Source organism: Camarhynchus parvulus, chromosome Z (genome assembly GCF_901933205.1).
Source record: "Camarhynchus parvulus chromosome Z, STF_HiC, whole genome shotgun sequence".
NCBI classification, from domain to species: Eukaryota; Metazoa; Chordata; class Aves; order Passeriformes; family Thraupidae; genus Camarhynchus; species Camarhynchus parvulus.
Genome location: NC_044601.1, coordinates 48,910,932 through 48,934,699, shown reverse-complemented (window position 1 = coordinate 48,934,699; position 23,768 = coordinate 48,910,932). Strand labels below are relative to the sequence as shown.

Genomic DNA, 23,768 nt, shown 5'->3' with positions numbered 1-23,768 from the left:
TTTTTTCATTTATTATATATGAAGATTATATCACCCATTTTTATGAGGTACTTGTGAACTGCTGTGGCTGGAATGCCCGCTTATACTTAACATTGCTTACTAGTTCTTAACACAATTCTTACTAGAAAGCTGCATTTCAAATGTGTTTTCCATTAGTCAGAGGAGTAAGTGAATGAGTAGGAATTTTGTGAGTTGCTGAGAAGATCCCTCAAATGCTGCATTATGGTCAAGAAGCTCTTGCTGTGCTTGAAAAAATGTCTTTTCGGAGTGGTTTGTTATGGGGAGCTGGCCAGTGAAACCAGGAATGTTTCAGCTTGCATTTTTATTTTTAATTTTGCTTAACTGAGGGAAAAGTGAGACCTAATTGAGCATGGATGGAGCAGATAGACTTGAATAAACAATTAGTTTTCTGAGGCTTCCAGTGTGATAGAATAAATGAAACCTTTATAGGTAGTCTAGGAGCTCATTGGTGAATGTGAATGGAAATAGATTTTATAAAGAACTAAACAGCTCTTGCTTCATTAGTGTTCATGGTATAACAAAAAAACCCACAACACACCACCTCTTTCCAGAGTGCATATATTTTCCTCTGGATTATTTTTTTCCATGAGACAAATGAGGATGGTGCCAACAGCTGATGAAGATGAATAGGCTTATTTTTTATGTATTTAATTTTTTTTCAATTGCAAGTGACTTTGAAGGCTAGTTTTACTAAATTTCCATCCTGCTAGTTAAAGAGCCGGGAAAAAGTCTTTCTTAAAAGTCTCTGTAAGAACCAAAGCATTGGAGAGGTTTGAAAAAGGTCTGGATATGGATGCCTTCACATGCACAGAGTATTAATACTTATTTCCATGAATTTGTCATGGATTTCTTGACCTGTAAAAAGGATTATTAAAATAATTAAGGGTGAAAATGCTGCCTGTAGTGTCTAAAATATCAAAGTTCTTTTCAGTTTGCTGTGTAGCTAATTCCTGCTTTCATTGAGAAATAAAGGAAATACTCAGTGTGGCTAGCTTAATATCTTTATCTAGAGCAGAGCAGAGTGCATAGCTAATGCTACTAATGGCTCTGCATATGATAATAAGAAAATGAATACAACCATAGAAAACTGAAGAACAAAAAGCTGCCAAAGAGGTGGCTTTATCCAAGGGAAGGTAAGAAAATAGTACCTTGTCGCAGTATTAATAACTTCTGTTTAAACTTGGTAGTTCTTACTGTTTAACTGAAAACTTTGTTGTCTTCTCTCTGATTTCTTAAAGTAGGTAAACCAGTGAAAACAAAACCACCCTCTGAAGTGTTTGCTTAGTGTTAGGAAGATGTGCTTTTTGCAACTGGCTGTTCCCTGCGCTGCCAAGCAGTTTCTCTGTGGGGATGCAGTGGGGGTCAGCGGCTGCTGCTCCTCAGTGTCCGTGGGCCCGCTGGAATGATCAGAACTGCTGTGTTGATGCCTGCTCCATAAACCTGCCGAGCCTTGTGTCTGAAGTGGTGGCGGGGGTGATTGTGTGTGTGTGATTTTTCTTCTGCTGCAGGTTTCCAGCTCTTGTCCCTTTGCCCCAGCAAAGGTGTTTTCCCAGGCTGCAAGAGCCACCAGGTTTGTGGCTGGGTTGTGTCCTTGATTTCCCCCCAGATGGCTCCAGGAGTGCTTCTGCCAGCTTTCTCTTGCTGAGTCCTCGCTACTCTCTGGGTCTTTTACAACAGGCAGATGTGGCAGCAGTGACGGCAGATTTCAACACCACAAAATGCTTTTTCCTGACAAGATGGCCATCAGGACAGGGGCAGGAAGGGAGTATCCTTCCTGCTGCATAGCAGTGGCACACTCTGCTGCACGTCTGGGCAGCTAAGGGTAGATTTGCTTTTTTTGTCTTCGTCAGATCCCTTTTAAAAACTGTGGAAACAAAGGTAAAATATGAGCATGTTTCCTGATGCCCAGGCAGTGCTTAGAGGAGCTGTACCACTGCAAAAAGTGGGATTTTCTTTTTCCAGATGGTACCTTTGCAGCAGAGCTGAGTGGGTTTGGCAGACCCCTGGGACGCTGCTCTCTGTTTTCATGGGGTTTTTTTTGTTAACTTTTCAAACAGACTTCCTCACAGAGTCTGCTGTGTTGGATCTGGTCCCTCTGTGTCCTTCCTAGTAGGACTGATTTGTTGATCTGCTGCAGCCTTATCCTGGCTAGCATTCTGTTTGTGATGCTTTGATTTCACTTTTTTTAGAGTGCTGACAGTTTTTCCTAGTTTGGAAATACTTTTTTTGTAAGAAGCAAAAGGCCTTAGCACATCATGTGCATTCCTGAGAAAATACCTGTATGACTGTCAGAATAAAATAAAAAAGACTTGACATTACCTGTAAGTAAAGTGCCCCGTGTGATTCCTTTTAACCATGGGTTGAATTATATTTTTTTTAGAACTGTGTTCTGGTTTCTGCTTCTGTTTTTAGGGACTTGTATGAGGTCTGCCAAACCTGTTATTTCTTTATCTCTTGGTGTTTGTTAAAGCTGGATGTGTATTCAAGGAGACTGAGGGCAGGCTGTATTATTGGAGGCAGTGCCTTCAATACAAATACTGTTGCTTCCTTTGTTTCCTGGAAAGGGAGCAGTCTATCTCTGAGTGTGTGTGTACAGATGCAGCACACAGGAGGCTTTCAAGAACTGAAGGACTCTGTCATATTGTAACAAAACTGTTCCATCTTAACAAGGGTAAAGTAATAATTGGCTCAGACAGCAGTGTGCATGCATATTTATAGGCCACATTTTGGCCTTGTAGAATACTGTAAAGGCTGTGCTTCATTTTCTGTGCAATCATGTGTAAATAGGTTTCTGAAAAAGGATTGGATGCAACCTGATTATTTTTTAACATAGCTATAGCTTCAAATTTGTCTGGAGTTGTATTTATTTGCTTTTAATTGACCTAGGCATCAGATTTGTTTTCAAGAAAAATACAGTTGTTTAAAATGCAGATTTGCATTTCTAGAATGAGTGGGAAATGGGTAGCAAGATAATGTGGTTATGTCTCTGTTGATCCTTAGCAGAATTCTTAAAATATTTCTTTACTACTTAGGATATAATATGTAAGATGCTATAGGAAGACATCATGACTTTTTTTGCTGCTGCTCTTTATGCAACATCATGTGTTCAACATAATGAACTGGACAATTTTGAATAGTGATGTTAGTTTTAAGGACTGTGTTTCTACATATATGTAGGATGTAAAATCAATAAATACAATGGTTAGAAGTGATGCTTTGTGAATTGCAGAGTTTTACTGTGGGTTTCTTTTTTACCTTGGTAAGGACATGTTTGCAGTGCCAGTTGCAGGTTGCATTCATGTGTAAATCAAATGTTGCTGTAATGATGAGCAAATTTCCCTGTAAATAAGACCTTTTCTGTCTATAATCCTTTTAAATCCACAGTAAGCCCAGGATCTTACTTTCTGTCCCTGCCATAGTTGACAGACTGGTGTCACTGTCCTAACAAGGAAACTGGAGGTCATAGGGGGAAGTGAAATAATCCAAGGCTTGAAGTCTAGACTAGAACACATAACAGATGCCACTAGGCTGTAGAAGTAGTGAGATCTTTCAGCCCAAGCTGAACAAGACCTTTCCCTTGGAGAGGCAATGCTGAATTTAAGATATGTGGGATAAATAGTGATCTTTCTTCTTGATCTATGGTGGTGGAAAAAATACCGGTTTGGTTTTGAGGAATTGTGGTAGGAAACGGGGCAAGAACTGGGATCTTTCCTTGTCCATTGAAATTCTTGTGGCCTGTTGAGTCTTCCTTTGTACCCATTCTTAACCTTCATTATCCATGGCTTCTTGGAAGCGGTGTTAGTTTTTGGAAAAGTTTCCTTTAATCTTTGTGCACAAAGTTATTTGTCATCGTTTGTTCTGCAGAGGTTGCTCTGAGAGCTGCGAATATTCAGAATAGTTGCATAGTTCTGCAAACCCTACTCAAAACTAAGGTGGATTAATATTGCTTGTGGGTAAAGGGAATGTGGAGTATTTCAGCCATTAGCTGATTTAAAGGGAACAGTCTAGTTCAGTTGATGTATTTGATATAGGTTTGTGACAATTCATTGGCAGCCCTGGATTGGTCAGATTGCACCCACAAGCAGAATTCTTCAAAAGCTGATGCTGTTGTGACTAAAAGCAGTGGATTTCTGTGTACTGCAGACATGAGTTTCTGCAGGACATCCATGGAAATTTGGTTGCACCTCTGCTTGTGATGGTACTGTAAGACAGACTTCTCTGGTATATATACTACACCATTGTGGCATTTCCTCTTCAAGTCTAACATGGTTCTGCTGAATTCTTGTCAAGCATCTGGAGTAACTAAGCTGCACTATGCTCTTAATTGATAAAAGTGTATTTTTAAATGAATTCTAAGATGCTTTTGGAAAGTATGATCCTATCTGTTAATAAGATTATATTCAGTGTTGCTCTCTGTGTCAGTGCAGCTAATCAAAACTCATGTATCTGTGCCAAATGTAATTAGACTTAGAGAGAGTATTTAAATGATAAGAACATACCTCTCCCCTATGCCCAGCTGAAGTAAGTTTGTATAGCTTGCATAAAAAAAAAATAACAGTGCCTTGCTGTGCTATTGAGTTCCAGCAACTGTGCTTAAAGTGCTTGCAAAGAAGCAAGACAGAGAGGCAGCATGCTGAGAGACTGATTTGTATCAAAGCAGACTGCTAGGAGCATAAAGGGTTAATCACTGTTGAACTTGTGGTGGGTCTTAGTATGCTTGCTTCTGGCATAGCCTAAGTTTGAAGATGCAAGAGACAGAAGGGATTTGTAAGGTTTGTGAAGCCATGCTCCTGTTAAGCATTTACCTTTACAATGAGAGTTTTTAGTGAATGACTGAATCTCTCTCTTCAACATCAGGGAAGCTTCTATGTGTTTATCTGCATAGGACTGGAGCCTGATACTTTCTCACTTCTTTATGTGATTTGGCATATTTCTTGATAATGTACTTATTGAAGTAATTTTCTTTGGGGACTTTGAGTTAATAATTTAAAAAACCCAAAACCTAAACAGTAAAACTACATTGGGTATCTTCTGCTCTTGATATACTACATGTTAGAGTGCGTCTCGTGTTTTGGATTGGTGCTTGTCTGGGGGAGATATAAAATGGGTGACAGTGCACAAGCCTTCTATGGAAACTTTAGGGCTGAATACGCATATAGAGGATGACCTGAGGTAGGAAGAAGTTGTGCTGCATTCGGGAGGAAGAAATGGAATTGCATAATAGAACATCTTTATTCATGTTTTTAAGACTGAATACTTGACCAGTATTTTCCATTTTCTGTGGGAAGCAGAAATACTGCCTGTGAGCAATTGAGGGAGGTTGGGAGTGAAGTAGTTTGGACAGTGAAACCGTAGTGGGTGTTGAAAAAAGAAGTGGAGCTGATCAGACAAGTTCAGTTCTCATTTCAATTTAATTTTTTTTGGAAAAAGGCACTCCATGTTGCAACACATTTCAGCAGCCGAGAACTGCTTATTTTCCTTATCCTGGTTTATCAGTGTGATTGTATTCTCTTAGCTTCATTTACCTGGTACCGTGAATTTTCTGAAATGCATTTTCTTTCTGACTGCCTCACTCCTCATTATGTACTTGGCTCAAATTGTGCTCCTGAACACTGATGCAAGGTCTTATTTTGAATCAGTTGTCATGTCCTTAATTTTCAAAAGGACGTGTGGGCTGATGTACTTGATGTGACTATTTGATGATATAATTATAAAGCAGAGAATTCATTCTAGCTTTAGAATAAATACATGATGGTAGATAGGTGGATTTAATGCTACTGAGGTTTTAAAAAATACTAGTATAATCCTTTCTGAGTAGGTGAGCTGTTAAAAGCCCATAGTACGGTATGGGAATAATTTTCTTCAGAGGACTGTATCTGATTCTATTCACACAGAAAATTAATAGCTTGAAAATACAGAAAAAAAAATTTGAGAACAAATTGATTCCTGTATAACTGGAGGAGACTTTCACTCAAAATTCCATTCCTGTTTCTGCAGGATCTCTAAATCTATGTGTAGAAGTCTATGGTAAGGATATTTTGATATTCTCTTCTATGTAGTTTTTAAACCATTCTCCTGTAATAATACTCTGTTCCTTTTTTAAGGTTCACAGATGTGAGGGGAACAAGTAGGGTTTTGTGAAAGCTGTTAACTCCTAAATTTTATAGTGCTTTTGTAGAAATTCATCATATCTATGACATAAGCAGGCAGATTTTTCTATCAAATGTATGGAAAAATGTATTAGAAGAAGTAAATATTGTAGAACAGTACGTTTGTCATAGGTTGGTATTTGCTGTGTGTTTTCTGTCTTCAAAATACCTTTATTAAGAAGGTATTATTTAATGTTGGGGGAGGGAGGCTTTTGAATAAGTTAACTATCCATGCATTTTGAATATTAACAGCAGAGACTGGTGGCAAGATGTGCACTGATTAAAAATCCCTCTCTAAGCAGCCTGTAAGGCTAACTTACCACTTGTACTTTAAATACAGGGAGCTCAAATACATTTGTTTTCACAGTTTTCATTTTTCACTGTTCCCCTCTTTTTAGCTTAAAAAAACTGCTCTCTTTTATCCCAGTGCTCCTGAGGTCACTAACATTTCTTTTCAAAAGGTTTCAAAGGGTGTTGAGAGAAGGGTATGGCTGCAGCCTGAGTGCAATAATAGGACAGTGGGCAGAGCATGAGATAGCCAGATACTCAAGATGTAACAGGAATGTGTGTCTGTTGGAAGCTTCCTGCAAGGATATAGCTATGGTATTCCCTGCAACTTGCAAATTTGACTGATAAAAAAGGGGAACCAGTTTAACCTTGGTTATCCTGTTGTGTTTGCATGCCATGCAACACCAGCACATGACCACATAGCTAGTAAGTATGAAATAAATACCAATAAAGTGATGATTGTGGATGAGCAAAAGTGAGTGCTGAGCAGAAGCAGCTTAATTAAAATTATTTAAAATCTCTCTGGTAGAATTTCAGCTGCCTTCTTAGATAGTTGCTTTAATGTTGTCCTGTGGACAGCAGTGTCTAGTCTTACAATCCGATATGATGCACAGCCTGAACTTACGTGGTGTTCAGGTGTCCAGGAGGTCTTTTAAATAAGTATTAAAAAGTTGGAATAGGTTTTGCTATTAGTTATTTGTTTGATTTTGTTGTAATCTTCTTACTGAATGATTGTAGTGTCTTTTTGACTGAGTTAACCACTTTGCAGGATTTGAATATGCAACATGTTAAGCATCTTCAGAACCAGTTTTGTGTTTCAAGGAAGTAGGATCTAATGTTTTCTGTTGGTTTCCTTGGATGCTTGGATTTACTTGAATGCTCGGCCTGTCAGGAAGGGAAGGCAGTTCTGTTGAGGGCAGAAAGCCTCATCTGCTACAAATGCTTTGCTTGAAATGAGGTCTGAATGGGGGCTATAAACCCCTCTAGTTCTGGTACATGTTTCTGTCTAGAGGCTGGCACAGGAAGGGAGCTTGCAAAATACTTTCTGCAGTCCATTTTCTCTCACATTTCCCAGTCATCCAGAGCTGTTATGTCAAGGCCATTAAAGGGTATATCTTTGTCTACTCTTCTTGGTTTACTGCAATATCCGTTAGAATGTACAGACTCCTGTCAAATACACATTTTACATGCTCTTAGATTATTTTGGGCCTTTGGAAGCAAAAGTGAGTCTTTGGATAGCTTCCAGAAATGCTTTGTTGATATATATGTAATTGTTTCTGTGAAGCAAGAGTTTGCCATCAATATGAAAATACTAAATCCTGTACTTCCATATTGTTTCTTTGTAGTCTTATATCTTAAAAATGTCTTTTGGTATAATAAAATCACTCTGCAAGAAGAGGGTATCTTTGTGAGAGAATGCTGGCAGGGCATTGCTATTAAGACTATGAGCCTCTGGGGGCTAATATTTAAACTGTCTTAGCTCTCAAACATCATGCTTTCCTGAAGCTGGGATAGCCTCTTAATTATGAGTTGAAGATCTAGATGGTACTGTGCTGGTCTGTACTATAGCAGTGTCTTAAAGTTTCTTCTGAAACTCAGAAAGCTGTGAAAAGGGAGCACAGTTTAATTGGAAATAATGACTTCAGGTCAGACTGCCTGTTGTGGAATGCACAAGTCTGTTCATTGTGGGAGTGACTTGAACAATCATAAAGTTTGACTGTCGTGGTAAAAGGGGAAAAGATGAGAGAATGGAAGATGCAAAATTCTGTTATGTTGGCTTAAGTGCTAACGTGTAGGGAGCTTAGTGCATGAATTGATTTTTTTTTTCCTTCTGCAGTTTAAAAGCTTGATGAACCTTAATTGAGGAAAAAAGAGATATAAAATGTGGTTAGTTACTTTGAAGGGTGAACCTGTTTCAATAAAGAGCATGGATTTTTGCTGGTAACTCACTAAAGCCTTGATAGGATCATGTCATCTTCAGATGCCTGGACCAGTTTGGAGTCTAGAACGAAACAATCTCTGGGATCCATCAGTCAGTAAGCAGCTTGAGTATTTGCTTTTAGACTTACATGAAAGACTCTCAAAATGGTGGTTTTTTTAAAAGTTAGCTCTTGTCAGTTGCTTCCTTCTTAAAAGAGTAATTTGTATTTAATTTTTAAAGTAATCTTGTGAGGTATCTTAGAAATTGTAAATACAAATATTTGTGACGTGCTTGTGTTTGTGGAAGATGAATAGTATGGTCAAGTAAATGGTCAAGTAAATATTCTTGTAAATATTCTTTGTGACACCAAAACTACTTAGTTTAGGAAATAGCTAAAGGCGTGAGCTGTGAGTTAATTAAATACTTCAGTGTCTGTTATGAACATTAATGAGTCTTAATATACTGAAGAAGCAGATTAAGAAATCAGTTGCATTTCTTGAGGAGTGTATGTACCCTTCCAGTGAGCTGCAGATTTGATTAAAGAAGTCTTTAAAACAAACCCCAAAACAATAACTAACCTGAAATATGAAGTACATAGGGAACTAAATAAGGGATTAAAAATGCTTTGTAGGGAAGACAGTACATTGCTGTGGGATTAACTGTAAGCAAAACTGGGCTTTGCTGTGCAGCTTCGTCAGTGTTTCTTGTGACCTTGACTCATTCCTTCCAGTGGACAAAAAGGATGAAAGAGTCAAGTATGCAGGTGATGCATAGATTTTCTGGCTGATAAGTCTCAGTACCTGAACTGTAAAAATATAACACTTAGACATGCTTGGCTTCCTAAAAAAATGTAGTGAGAATTAAAGTTTAAATGTTACAGAAAAAAAAATTGTATGGTTTTTCAAAATGATGACACCATGCCGCTCCAGTACTTACAGTAGAAGGGTGGCTGTAAAACTTTTTCTACTTTGTATACTTGCATACCCGTTTTTTTCGTGCTTTCTTGGTATTTGCTTACATGCATTTTGTCTTGTTTTAGTGGATTTAATCAAATGGTGAGACATTAGACATACTGTCTAGACCAGGCAGCTAAAATGTTTTGTGGCTATGATGACAGGAACTAAGTCTGAAGAATGAGGATCTGTATTTCCATTTAACTTCAAAGTCAGTGTAAATGAATGTGCTTTTTATAAACAGGATATTTTTTTTTTTTTTTCACTGGCGTTGATAAATCTGTTATTGTTTCCCTGGACTGGGCAGTGGTTTACAGTTTGTTGGTGGTGCAGTGCCATCTAGTGACTGCTGACGTGGACATGGGGGAAACCTGTCAAAGAAAAACGTTTGAAGAGCCAGTCAGTGTGTGGAGTAGGTTTCCAGATCAGGTGGTTCACAACTGCAGAAATGCTGCTTTGTGGAAGGTTGAGTAAGTTGAAGTATGATCCCTTTTGTCTTGAGAAGGGACCTCTGTGCACAATGCTCTTTGTGTGAGAGTGGTTGGAGGTGGAGTTAACTGTTCAAAAGGAGGACGGCTTTCTTACATAGCCATACACAAATCTGGTGATTGTTCTTTTCTGTTAGTAAATTAGTTACCTTAAGATCTTTGGGACCTTTTTTTCCTAAATGGTGTCATAATCTTTAGTTGAAGGTAACTTACATTTTTCTTTCAATGAAGATAAGCATTTAAACAGTATGGGTATGTATTTTTTTTCTGTTTCTTTGCAGCTTGATCACATATTGTCACCTCCACCCATGCCTTTCCGAAAATCCAGCAGTCCTGAAGTGTCTTCTGGCCTTGGAAAGCCTCCTAAATTTAAGAGGCAATTGAGTGAAGATGGGAGACAGCTCAGGAGAGGAAGCCTTGGAGGAGCTCTGACTGGTGAGTTTGGGGTATGTGCAGTGTCACCTGGGTTAGCGCAAGGAGCTGATGGCACCTTGACTCTTGGTGTTTGCCTTGTGACTGAACTCTTTGGTGGGGTGTGAGCTCCACCTGGAGTTTCCATAAGTCTCATCCACGTGGCTTCCCTGACTGTTAGTGAGATGAGTCATGTTTGAGGTTCTGCCTCTAGGGGCTGCTGATAGGTGGCCAAGCGCAGCCTGAAAATCACCCGTCTTGAGATTTGCATGACTGTGGCATTCATCTTGCTGACTCCCATGCATCCATCCATGGGATCACCTACATCCTGTTTTCTCTAGGAGCTGAAGTGCATGGATGGTGCCTTTAGACTTGATTTCATTAAAGAAAATACAATTTGGTATCACTTATGTGGTGGAATACTCATAGGGGAGGAACAGCGCTACCAACTAGCCACAAGCTATGGACTGCAGCTTCTCCTCTGTGGAGTCATGAAGAGGTAGCAGGATGCTTGAGGAGGGCTTAGGCCCTCCCTGCCTTGGTAGCATCTTCTAGATACTAGGTGCTGGTATTGTGACTGTGACTGGTACCTCTGTGGCAGTGATGGTCACTGAAGAGTGATTTGTTTTGATTATGGTGCAAATTAAACAGAAAAAATTGAGACTTCATGTATTTAAAAAAAAATTAAATTAATGGAATTTGAATCAATGTTTCTAAAGTGCATAATGGGTAATAGAGGAATTTGTTGTACTTGGTGGGAGGGACAATAGATTTCAGTAAATTTACTGGAAGATAGAAATTTCACAGAATAACAGAATGTGCTGAGTTGGAAGGGACCTACAAGGATCGTAAAGTCCAACTCCTGGCCCTGCGCAGCACCATCTCCAGGAGTCACACCATGTGCCTGAGAGCATAGTCCAAACACATCTTGAGGTGTGTCAAGATTGGTGCTGTGATCACTTCTCTGAGGAGCCTGTTCCAGTGCCTGACCACTCCTGGGTGAAAAACCTTTTCCTGATACCCACCCTAAACCTCCTCTGTTTCAGCTTCAGGCCATTCCCTCAGGTCCTGTCGCTGCTCACCAGAGATGAGAGATCAGTGCCTGCCTCTTCTCTTCCCCTCATGAGGAAGTTGTTTTATCTGTCCAAGTGATGTTGATTGATATAAGAATCAAGTACGTCAAATTTGGGTTTGAAGAAGTTGAAATGGTGTTTACTTGAGATAGTAAACACCATTTCTGTCTTTAAATACTATGAATTGTTCAAAGTTGTTATCACTTGGGGATGTAAAATGATTCCACAATGGATAGAGCTGACTCTTCTGCAGTACGTGTCTGAAAAGTTTTGTGTTTGTGGGGTTCCCAGATGAAGGGAGGAATGATGAATCTGACTCCATGTTCTTAGAAGGCTGATTTATTATTTTAAGATACTATATTATATTAAGAATACTATATTAAACTATACTAAAGAATACAGAAAGGATGCAGATAGAAGGCTGGAAAGATACCACTGAAAACTCATGACTCCTTCCAGAGTCCTGACACAGATTGACCGTGATTGGCCGTTAAGCCAAAACAATTCACATGGAACCAATGAAACAACCACCTGTTGGATGAACAATCTCCGAACACATTCCAATGCAGCAAAACACGGGAGAAACAAATCAGATAATTCTTGTTTTCCTTTTTCTCTGAGGCTTCTCAGCTTCCCAGGAGAGAAATCCTGGGTGAGGGGAATTTTTCCAGAAAATATGACGGTGACAGAAAAGTACTTCTGGAGTATTTGCTTTTCTCACTTCTCTCCTACCCCTTTCCCTGGAAGAAGCTCCAAGATGTTGTAGCGATACCTCTCTTTGTATTCACCACCTTGAAATCACCTACATGGCTTCTGGTAAATGGCAAATAATTTTGTCTTAAGGAACCTAAAGAATCAAAAAAATTAAGCTAGCACTTTACGTGAAGAGAAAACATATGCTACTACAGGAATTTCTTGTATCATATCATCACATAATTGTTGCTCTGATTTTTAGTGTCACTAGGGTAAGATCTGTCATTTCCCTTGCAACTTCATTTTTATCATGAGTTGTTATGAAGCTTTCAGAAACAGTGTAAAAGTATTTGTGATCCATATGGGCTTTCATGAAAAATAAGTGACCTGCAGCAGACAAGTGTCAATTTTGGTAGCCATTTCAGTAAACTCTCTGGCAGCTCTGGAGTGTTACAGCTTTGAAAGCTTGGAGTGTAAACCAAACTACTGTTTTAGTGAGACTAGAAACTGCCAGCACAGTTATTTTTTTAGCAGGAGCTGGTGTGGTTCTTTAATTTTGTTTTTGTCTAACTTTAAAGTGGAGTGGTGGTCTTTAAAAACTGATCTTTGCCATATAAGCTGTGCAGATAAAGAGGAAGAAGACAGCCTAGTCGAAAACAAACAGAGCAATTGTGCTCGGCTGCCATGGTCTCTAATCTTTATCTCTATGCTTGAATTATTGCTTGAGGCCTTTATAAAGGGAAATGGATATGCTTTTTGTCTGCATGCAATCTGTTGTGCAGGGTTTCATGTCAGGATTTGGGAATATAGTGTGCAATGATGTTAAACTGCTTTACTACCAATGCACTTTAAATGAACCTGAATACCCTAGGGCTTTGGTATCTTAAAATAATTTTAATATCATAACAGCTTTCATGATACTGATTAAATTAATCAAACTCATTCTGATGACAGAAAGTTCTTTATATTCTTTAGGGATTTTTAAAAAACTGTTTTAAAGAAACCACTGCTGATAGAGAACTAATTCCTAGAGTTGTTTCAAATGTTCAGTAATCTGAAGTTAGTACAGTGTTGCTTTGGTCATGTATTTACATCCCTTTTTTAACATACTGAAGTTTTGGGGTTTTTTTTAAGATTTCTTTAACGCTTAAGACTGGTTTGCCGCTGTGGTTTGAAACTACAAGAATCACAGTATCATAAAAAAAAAAAGTGGTGCACAATAAATCCTTCTTTTAAAATGGTGAGCTGACATGTGCTTGGTAAGGAATAACCTCTATGCTCACACATTCCCTCTCAAATTTCTATTTAATTCTTAATGTTTTTGAAAAAATATTCCTGGTCCATAAAAGGGGAAAAATATTTGGAGGCCTGTAATTTGAGAAAGTGCTTGATACTTAACATCACTATTTCCAATTATTGTATTCCTTTATTCTTTCTTCTCTTTTGTTACTTTTAATTTGCCTTTAAGTGCTAGCTTAACAGTGGGTATCAGTTAATTGGAAATTCATTTGGAAAAATATCTTTGAAATTATTTTCAGTTCTGTCTCTGCCTCTGTTGTTACAAAATTTGCAACCCCTAAAATACAGTAGGTGGGAGTAAGTGAAGCAAGAGACAAGACTCCTGGCTTGCAAATTCGCAGAATATTCTTACACTGATACATGTTGCTCACTGCAGATGTTAGAAAGGTGAATTGCACTTTGTACTTTAGTCTCCCTTTCCTTTGGCTGTTAAAAACAGTATTATTGAGTCATAGAGCAAAAGCAGTATTAACAATGAAAACAAACAAAACAAAATTTATTTGTTCATATAAAACAAAATAGTTCAATTCCTGTAGGGCTGAATACTATTAGAGGTAAATATATAGGGATTTTACCTCTGGGAATAGATCCCAAATAAAGGAGTTTATTGAGCTTTGCAGGAGGGAATAATGTTTTGAGCGACATACTAGAAGAAATAAAATCTATATTGTTGCAGTATATTGAATGAGACTTGCAAAACCCGAAAGATTACAGTTACTAGGAAGCTACTATACTGAATTGGCTGAAGTAAATTACAAAACTCTTTATATACAAGGAAACAAAAGTCTTTGAATACAGGAAAAATTGAGAATGATGTACTGGGTCATCAGTACATCATAATGTACTGATCATGTTGATCAGGGAGAAGAGGGCTGGAAACCTGCAGTGGTAGGACAGAAACAGAAATTATTTTTGACGCAGCTTCAGGGAAACTAGAGCCAAAATTGTTTCCCTGAGTTGCACAGTTTTAACTAATCCAGCAACCACATGTTTTCAGTGACAAGCAAAACATACTTTTCAAAGTAAAAGAAAAATTAAATCAATGTTTTTGAGAATAAATCTACTATTGCATTCTGTAGAAAATTGCTACGCAGCCACTAATTAATGTTTGTCCGATTAAAGAAATATACAGTGGTTCCTACTACTGTAGGAACCATACTACTATATTTTGGAAAAACCTCTTCAATATAATTGTTGCAACAGTATTGCTTTCCTTAATCTTCATTGCCAAGGAGGAAGAATTCCAGAAAAACAGAGAATAAGCTTGGAGTGGGCATAGTATGTGGCCTGCTATTAGTCTAGCAAATCTCCCTTAGTGGTTCCTGTTGTAAAGTGCTAACAGTTTTGTTTAATAGAAAGACAAGATGAAAAATAGTATTTCATAACTGTGGTTACTAAACATAAGCATTCATGAGATAAAACAAACTCAGAGTAAAATAACTTGAATGTAATTTATGACCAATTCATCTTTTAATTTGAAAGGTCATATTTCCAACAGGTTATAAAGTTTTGGGTAACATGGTCACTTTGCACTATAATCAGTATTTGCCTTTTTCTCTTCTGCTGTGTTCTGATTTCTCTCCTACTCCTACTGGTGCCCTCTGGGTGCAGGGTCACTGGCAGTGTGCTAGATGGGGAAAGGATGTGATTGAGAGGAAAGTATGGTAGGTGGGATCAGCTCTGTTATTCTGGGGACAGCTGACATTTGTTTAATACACATGTATTTAAATGCCTCTTGCTGTAGCCTTAGGTTGCCTTCTTAAGGATTTCTGATGGTACACAGACTGGTACTTTAAAACTTGTTTTGAATCAGGAGAAAAGATGTTTAATTAAAAAGCTGCTTTTCTGTGGTGGCTGATTGTCTTGATCTCCACAAACTTCAAGGAGCTGTCTATAGTCAGAGGGTTTTTGGCTTAAATTGTCCACAGATTTTAGTTTGCTGTTTTCAGAGATGCTTAAAGAGAATCTAGAGCAGAAGGTAATGTGAAAGGATGGGAAATTAAATGAGCTTTTACCGTGGAGAGGGTTAACCCAGCGAATCACTTGGACAAGCAAAACAAATTGCACTGACTTTCATGCCCCGCTACTGCTCCTGGCTTTGCCCCAAGATGGGCAGTGCAGTCCTGGGTCCTCAGGTGCTGTGCAGCGTTTGGAGATTGCTATCTCCCTTTCTACTTCTGAAAGATATGAGAACATGTTTCTGGAAAGAGATCATGTTTTGGAGAGTACTGCAACTAACTCAGTTGGTTTATACCATACTGATAAGCTCTACTATTATATATAAAGAAAAAAATACATTTTAACCACCTATTGTTTGAACTTTTTATCTCATCTACTGTTATCTCATCAATAACTACTTGGAAAAGATTTCCTGGTGGGCTAATTGTGTCTAACAGCCCTAACAGGTAGGGCTGTTACCTGCTAGGGGTATATTGATCTTGCACAAGTACAGGTGACATAATACATACTAATTTCATTTTATGAAATCTTTAATCCAAGGATCCTAAAGCACTCTACATTAGTAAAATTACTTCATGTTCTTCTGATCATGTGTTGTCTACAGATTATGAACAGCTAAAACCAAAAAAAAATTTGTGATTTATGTATTTTCTCTTTAATGTTCTTGCTTTGGTCAGCTTTCCACCTCTGAGTCATCAGTCATCCAGATATGCTCAGCAATTGTTGTTATTCCCGTATAATTAATCTGTGGTTGATTTGAAATGAGTTTGGGAATTCTCAGTCTGTTTTTTGCTTCAGAGATTCATCACTCTGCTAACACTAATTAGCAGAAAGATCAACAGCTTTATGGACCATGAAAATCAAGCTGTTCTCTTATCCATAGGTTGGCATGTGCTGGCAGGACTTGGAAGAGGAGGTTTTCCCTGTTCATACAGAGGAGCAATTGGCAGTAGCAGAATTTTCACAAACATTGGGCTGTATAAATTATCATTCATATTGTTGAAAATGGAGATTAGCTCATGAAGTCTCTAGTGTCAACTAGACTAGTTGACACTATGTACCAATAGTGTCAACTATTTGGTACAAGTTGGTGAATGGGGAAATCTGAATTTGTACAATAATGTGACTTATATCTTGAAATCTCTTTGGAAATGACACCTTCCCATAACATACAACTGCTCGTCATAGTGATGATATGGTTAGTTTAATGGCAACATTTAAAAAAAGGGTTATTTCTATTAATGATGGCCTTTTGGTGTAGATATGAGGGAGTGTTCTGTATTTACTGTGCACATAATCAAAATTTCTTCCCATTATAGAAGTAACAGGAAGTTATGTAAATATGTTTACATATTTACACCAGGAATATATGAATACAGTACATGATTACAGCACTCCAGAAAGAACCCTATGATTTCAAAGCTGTCTCTGGGAATGCAGCTTGGTGGCCTCTGTTGGCCTGTCCCCAGCCCCAGAAGCTGGGGTGCTGTAGGATGTGGGGTAAGAATAACTGCCAGTGCCAAAGCTCTATCAGATGTGCCTTTAATAGGAAATTTTGCTTCCTGCATTTTCTTCCCTTCTCATATCAGAACAGAAGTATTTCAAAATGGCTTTCATTGTGACATATCAGGGCTGGATGTACCCTGTTCAGAAAGCCTTTCCAGCTGCAGCTGCCTGAGGGCTCTCCCCAACAGCAGCAGAGGGGGAGCAGCAGCCCAACACGGGTGCTAACACCCAGACTGGGCTCTGGGCTGCAGAGGTGGGAAGGTTCAGCAGCCACGTGTGCCTGACACAAGCACAACATGCTTCATTAATTCGCTGCCTACCCAGAGCATATCTGGCAGTCTTTTCAATTGCCTTCCTCAAAGGTTTCTTTAAAGCACTATGCCGCGTGTTAAACTTATTCCAGAATTAGTAGATAGAGGCAATCTATTCTATAATTACATGGCTGAGGAAATGCGATGTGGTTTTTTGTTTGTTTTTTTAGTGCATTCAGTAGAAAGCTGTCTTCTTCAGATGAAGTAAATATATTCTGCTATGAAATAGGCATTTTTAGATGGTTCTTGGTGTGCTGGTGTTTGAGATGACATTAGGTTATGTTTGTCATTGTCAGTTACCTTCATCATTTAAGGCTTCAGTCAGCCTGCATAGTAGAGTTGATTTTTACTTCCCTGTGTGCCTAGCAAGATAATTTCCATATTCTTTGACGTGTCTGGAGTCTGCACCATGTAATAGAATGAGATGAGAACAGAAGATACTGTATTCCTGTCTCATTATTTTGCCTTTAACTCCTCGATGGCTGCTTAATCGTGCTTGTATCATCAGAACATGAGAAGTTGATTGTTGTTGAGATCAAAGCAAACTGTAGCAGTAGAGTACCTAATTAGCAGATATGTTTGCAAGCTGCCAGTTTTGAAGGAGGGAGAAATAGAATTTAACCCTCTTTGGGACACTTATAAAAGCAGCTTGAAAATTGTTAAGAGTCATTTGTCATAGTGGAAAAACAAAAAGTGGAGAAAATGAATATTCATGTTAAATTTCTGAAGTTTGAGTTGTAGCTCCTTAAGAAGTACCCTAAGAGCTGTTGAATTAGCTGTGTCAAGTAGGCTTAGCAGTGAAACTGTAAAAGCACAGCTGAAAGTCCAGTGCACATGCCTGGACTTAGCTATATCCTTGTATTTAATCATCTGATTAACTAAATTTGAGGTTTGTGAGGCTGCAGTCCTGTTGTTGCTGGTACCTAAGCTCCTTAGTGCAAAACTGACTGCAGCGTATTGATAAATAAACTATAATTGCACATCAAGAACGCATGATCTATACTCCTAGAGGCTTAAGTCTTCCTGTTTTTTTCCCTGTGGTCTCTCTCTAGTGGATGTTGTAAAGCAGATGATTTCACCACATACTTGCTTTATCCAAGTTGGTTGCTTTAACAGAAATTGATTGCACAGATAGAGAAATATTTGAGAAGAGGGAAAAAACACTTCCTCTACTTAATCCTTAGAATGAAGGTTGACACTTGAATGGAAAAATTTATGGTTGTTTTCCAGTGAAAATAGGAGCAGGATTTTCTATTGGGGAGCTCTGCCTTTTGAAAAATTACTGTAAGTGTGTAGGGATTTAATTATGGGGCATAACAACTTATACATGAGACAAAAGAAGGGGTCACAGTAGGTACTGTAGAGAAAATAGCATGTTAACACATCATTTCATGTTTGTTTTAATGTCAGTTTTGGGTTGTTGGTTCTTCATAGTGCAATGGCAGATGTTTATTTCGTACTATAAATTCTGTCAGCAAAACCCCAGATGTTGAGCTGGTGGAGAGTTGTGTGCTAAGAGTACTGGCCACTGATTGAAGCAGTTGTTCACATAATGTTTGAATTGAGCAACAGTGAATTTTTGAGGTCCTTTGTGTTCTAGGCACAGTTTTGTTGTAGGTCTGCCAGTATCAGTTATCTCTGATCTCTTAGTGTGCAGGATTCTTGTTTTTGCAAAATATACTATATGTTGAAAGGAGCTCTGTCACATTATCACTTGAATGTAGTTTTGTGTGCTTTTTGTAGTATCATGTGTGCAGTGTGAATCTTAACTGTGTGTTTTTCTTATTGTTATCAAAGTTACAGAACTGGACCTTGAAATTTTTCTAGAGCAGGTGTAAGCTGTAAAAAAGGATGAAAGGGATGCAGTAATACCTGTATATTATGTTTGTGTTATAGAATGGACTGGCAGTTTATAAGTTTTAGAACTGCATGTTAGAATTATGGGAAAATAACCTATTTGTTTTTAAGATAAAGAAAAGGAAGCAGTAGAGTGTTGTATCTCTGAGCTCACTGATAAATATTACCAACGAATTATTTTGCTAAGTTGTGTTTCAGTAGAGCTGTGAGGTAAGGAAGTACTGTAATGAATGACAACTTCAATCTGTAGGGTGTTTTATCATGTAGTTAGTGTTGTCATTGGTTGGCTAACAGTGCTATCGAGTTAGGTGTGTTTGGTATGGAAAACTTAAAAAACCCAACCAGACAGACCTAACTGAAAACCCCAAACATATCCTTATCCTCCAAATCTAATTAGAAGTTAAGGAGATTTGCTACTGATCTCAAATGAATTTTAAATATTGTATTGCCGTCACAGTACTTCAATCATAAATTGCAAATGGTCAATATAACTTCAGTGAGTATCTGTTAGCAAGGGAACTCTGAGTAATTTCCTGATCAGCAAAATTTTGTACTGCCTTCTAAATGACTTTCAGTGAGAGAATTTTGTTCCAAGCATGAACCATTATTTCTGGGATATGATGACTTATTCCTGGTAATTGAATTTTAAACAGGCTTGATTCTGCATGCCTTTGTACTTAATGGAGGCTTCATTTTCTTTATATATATATATTTTTTTTTAATGTATTTTTGGATACAGATCTAAACAGATCTAAACCTTCATCCTACTAGTTTGTGGTCCAAAACTTGATATGTCCTTTTCCAGTTCAAATTCTTCCAATATTGGTGAAATTTTAAGGTAGGTCTACTGCAGATTTTTTGTGTTTTTTTTTTTTTAGTTCATAATATCACCCCAAATTTTTGCCTTTGGTAGGCCACATTTATTTTTCCTGCGTTGTCAGCCAGAATCATAGAACCATACAACATCCTGAGTTGGAATGGACCCACAGGGATCAGTGAGTCCAAATCCTGGCTCTGCTCAGGACAACCCAAAGAATCCTACCATGTGCCTGAGGGTGCCACTGCTTCATCTAATTTTAGAAAGTGAAACAAATACAGAGCATTTTAGGAGATTTATAGTACATCAAAAAGTAAAAGAACTATAGTGAGTGTAATAGGATTTTTTGCAAAGGCTTCTTCTACAGTAATAAAAGAATTTGTAATTGAGTCAGTTGTAATTATGGGCTTACCTGAATAATGTTATGTTTAGGGGACAAATTGGCTGAAATGAAAATTTCACCTCCTCCATCAGACTGGGAAAGTGGCATTGTTCATTAACTTCAACCATGTGTAGTTGAGTAATGTGCAAAACATGCTCCTTTAAGTTCTGAGCAATAAATAAAACATTATTAAAATGGTGATTTCTTAGTTTTTTTGCTTGCTGGTGATTTGAAATTTAAGTAAAATTTGCTGATGTAGCTACAATAGAATAAGGCAAAATACTATAAAGTTTCCTAGTGATGACTTCAAATCCATCCACTCTTTTCTGGTTAACAGCTAATGGGAATGATGGGGTTTAATTCCACCTCTCCTCCCTGCCCCCAGATGTGAAAATAGACCCTAAAATTTGCATTGTCCCCATCGTTTTCTACAGCTGGGATGTCTGCAGGAGTTCAATTTGAGGCAGTAAAGCTAAGTGCCCTAACTTGAACCTTGAAGGTGGGAGGCTCTGCCTTTCACCTGGCAGGTGTCTGAACCTGGAGTGAGGCTTCACTTATTTGTGGCAGTAAAAGTGATGGTACATTGCTGCCAGCTTTGCTCTTCACTTCCTGCTGTACAGGCAGTTTGTGAGTGGCAGTGGTGTTATCAAAAATTTGGTAAAATACAGAAGTTATTAACACCAATGTAGCATGAAGAAGCAAGCATTCTTTATCTGTTGAGATGCACAGGGGAGTAGCTTTTCCGAAAGCCATGCAGGCTGAGTACAGGGAAGTTTCTGTTTGTATACTATATTTTACACACATATTGATTGATTGTCCCAGAATATGATAATAATTTCCCTGAAATCATTAACGTGTTTTCCTTCTCCTTTACACACATGTTCGTCTGTCCTGATGGTCTTTCTGGTGGTCCCTGGTGGTTGTAGATCCTGATGTTCCAGTCCACCTGTCAGAGTTGGCAGGGCACAGTGGCTGGTGAACTTGCAGTTCTCCTTCTTACACAGTAGACATTCTGCAGTTCCATAGGCCAGTAGTTTTTGGAGAAGAAGCATTGTGTTAGCTCACCAGGTGTAGGCAATTTATCATCTGGTAACAGTGCCTGCTTTGGATATGTTGGGACTGCTGTTGTTTCTCTGGTGACCTGGTGGCAGGTGGTGGCTTCAGCCTTCTGTTCACATCAAGACCTGTCAATGAACCCAGCTCTTCTGGGTTTTTTTTTTTGTGTTTGAAAATATGCCAAGGGTAAGAAGAGGGAGCAGTACCCATCTTTGTTTCTTTTCAGAACATTTCTGTGATCGAGAGCACTCTGCAGTAGAGTCCAGTTTTCTCTTCTACTGTGGCTTGTTGCTGTTGCTCTGAGGTAGCTCATGCTCCTAAGGCTCCCCAAAAAGAGGTGTGGAGTGAGCAACCCACTTGAAACTGTGCTCGGCAAGTCTGATTTGTCCAGAGCATAGGTTCTTTAGATAAGCTCAGTTATATTTTAAAGTAGACCGGTGAGGGAGAAGTATCTAGCTTTCTGTATTTTTTTTAAATATTCTGCATTTATATAATAAATACCTGTAGTGGATTTAACAAGATAATTAATTGAAATAAGTATTTCTTGGCCCTTGCCTTAAAGATGTCCAGATGGCAAGAGGCTATTTTGAAGACTGCTATTTCACAGCAGCTGACACAAACACATTGATGCTAGCTTCTGGTAAGTCTGTGGTACGCTGTAATCATATGCACAGCTTTGCTTTGGAGTAATTGTGTCTGTAGCGCTGTCAGCCCCAATTCAGATTCTTCCATTTTAGCAAAGTACATGCCTGTCTTGTGTTTACAGTAGTGTAATAGAAAACTGCTTCTACTATTTTAACAAAAAATATTTCTAGTAAAAGCTTTCAGGATGCTTCCTCTGTATTTATTTTTGCATTTTGGCTAGTTACAAATCAGACTTTCTAGCAGTGCAATCTAAACAACCTAAGTACTTTCATAAAGGCAAAATTTTACTTGGATGCCAAAACATTTTCTTAATATTATGCAATTGCCTAATTATCAGAGACAAAGTTATTTTTAAATTCTAACTGAAGATGGAAGATTTGTAGGTATTAGATTTGGGCTCATTTAGTAATTCTCAGGTGTCTTATTATGATACACATTTGAGAGGGACAGAGGAAGGAAAGTAGAACTACAGCAGTAGGAAAAATTTTTCTGTTTAGAATAAAGTGAAGCCTGTGTTTTGTGACTGATTTTTGTGGAAGTGTATGTGGTTTTAGTCTCTTTGTCCTTATACAAGTAATTTTGTCCTTATACAATATGTCATATAACGAATAGATGCTTGCTGGACATAATAGAAGTAAGAATTAATGATGATTCTATTTAGACCTTCAACAAATACTCATTACAAATGAATCTAGATATACAAGAGGCATGTTCAAGGGGAAGATGGCGCTGAACTGCAGTGATGTGTTACCTGTGTCCACCAACAATGATGTAATACTATTAAATATTGCTAAATTATTGCCATTACATAGTCAACTGAAACCACCCTTCATCAAAATGTGTTTTGATAAATGTGCTGAACTAACAAGGATTGCATTCAGATATGGGAAGTGATGATGTTAGTTCCTGTGTAGCTACTTTAGGCTGTCCTAATAGTTTCAAGCACAGAAAGGGAGACAAAGATACCAGCAAAGCTTCTGCAGAGGAAGTGAAGGAAGTCAACAATGACTGTTTTGGAAATGAAGAGGACAGAAATAGGTGACCTCTATCAGTGGATAACTCAATATCAATAGGTTACGAAAGTAGTATGAACATTACTGCCAGTGTATCAGTGGTCTGGATGCTGGCAGTATTCTGTGCTGTATATGGGCCAGAATACTGAATTAAGATGGAAGGGTTATGGTGGAGTTGAAGCCTTCCTCTCAGTCCCTCATGAATTCCTCATGAATCAGTTCACTTAAAAAGGAAAACAGCTGCTTGGAGAATTAAGCTTGAAGGCAGACATGAATGCAGTGTGAAAATAATAATGTATTTCAGGTCAATTTTTTTCTGTAATACTGGCATTGAAATCACTTAATAAGGGGAAGTGTGGATATGTATAAAATCAAGCGTTGTCAAAGAAAATGTAAAAGCAGTAAAATGCATACAATTATGAATGAAACTACAGCAAAAAAATGTAGGAGTGCTATAAAGTCAAGGGAAAGGGGGAGTGGACAGTATGAGGGGATTTTTAACTTTTTTATTATTCTTGGAAGAATTGAGGGAGAGTTGATGATTAACTCACTTTGGGCAGGGACTGTTTTATCATGTAATGGTTAAATGCAGTAGGTTAACTCTGTTCTCAGATAAGAAATTTATCTGTTACCATCTTTTTGTCTAAGGCCTGGCTAATTTTGCCTCTTTAGAAGGCATATTTCTTGTATGCCATTTCTGTGTTTAAAGGCCTGTGTACTATGAAAAGAAGAATTGGAGTTCTAGACAGTTTGCTTACCTTAATTCCAGTATTTTGTGAAAACTGTGGTACCTTCAAGGCTTCTGTTGGGGGTAGAGATGGGAGGAGGGATAATTCCAGCATCACACATGCTCACAATTTCACGGGTAATTTTGATAGTGTTTACTGCCTAATTTATCTTTTCAACAGATACACCCCCAACATTGT

The 23,768-nt window shown here is 38.1% G+C and overlaps 1 protein-coding gene across 5 annotated transcripts in view; it reads left to right on the top strand.

The window, feature by feature from the left end:
• MAST4 (microtubule associated serine/threonine kinase family member 4) overlaps positions 1 to 23,768 on the top strand; it is a 276,947-nt gene that overhangs the window by 50,828 nt on the left and 202,351 nt on the right. For 4 of the 5 annotated variants that reach the window (XM_030968186.1, XM_030968185.1, XM_030968184.1 and 1 more), the window contains exon 2: positions 10,102 to 10,255. In XM_030968186.1, the coding sequence (XP_030824046.1) occupies positions 10,102 to 10,255 (154 nt within the window). Of the gene's footprint in view, positions 1 to 2,325; positions 2,693 to 10,101; positions 10,256 to 23,768 lie in introns of those variants that run through there. The other variant, XM_030968187.1, reaches the window with a different exon arrangement.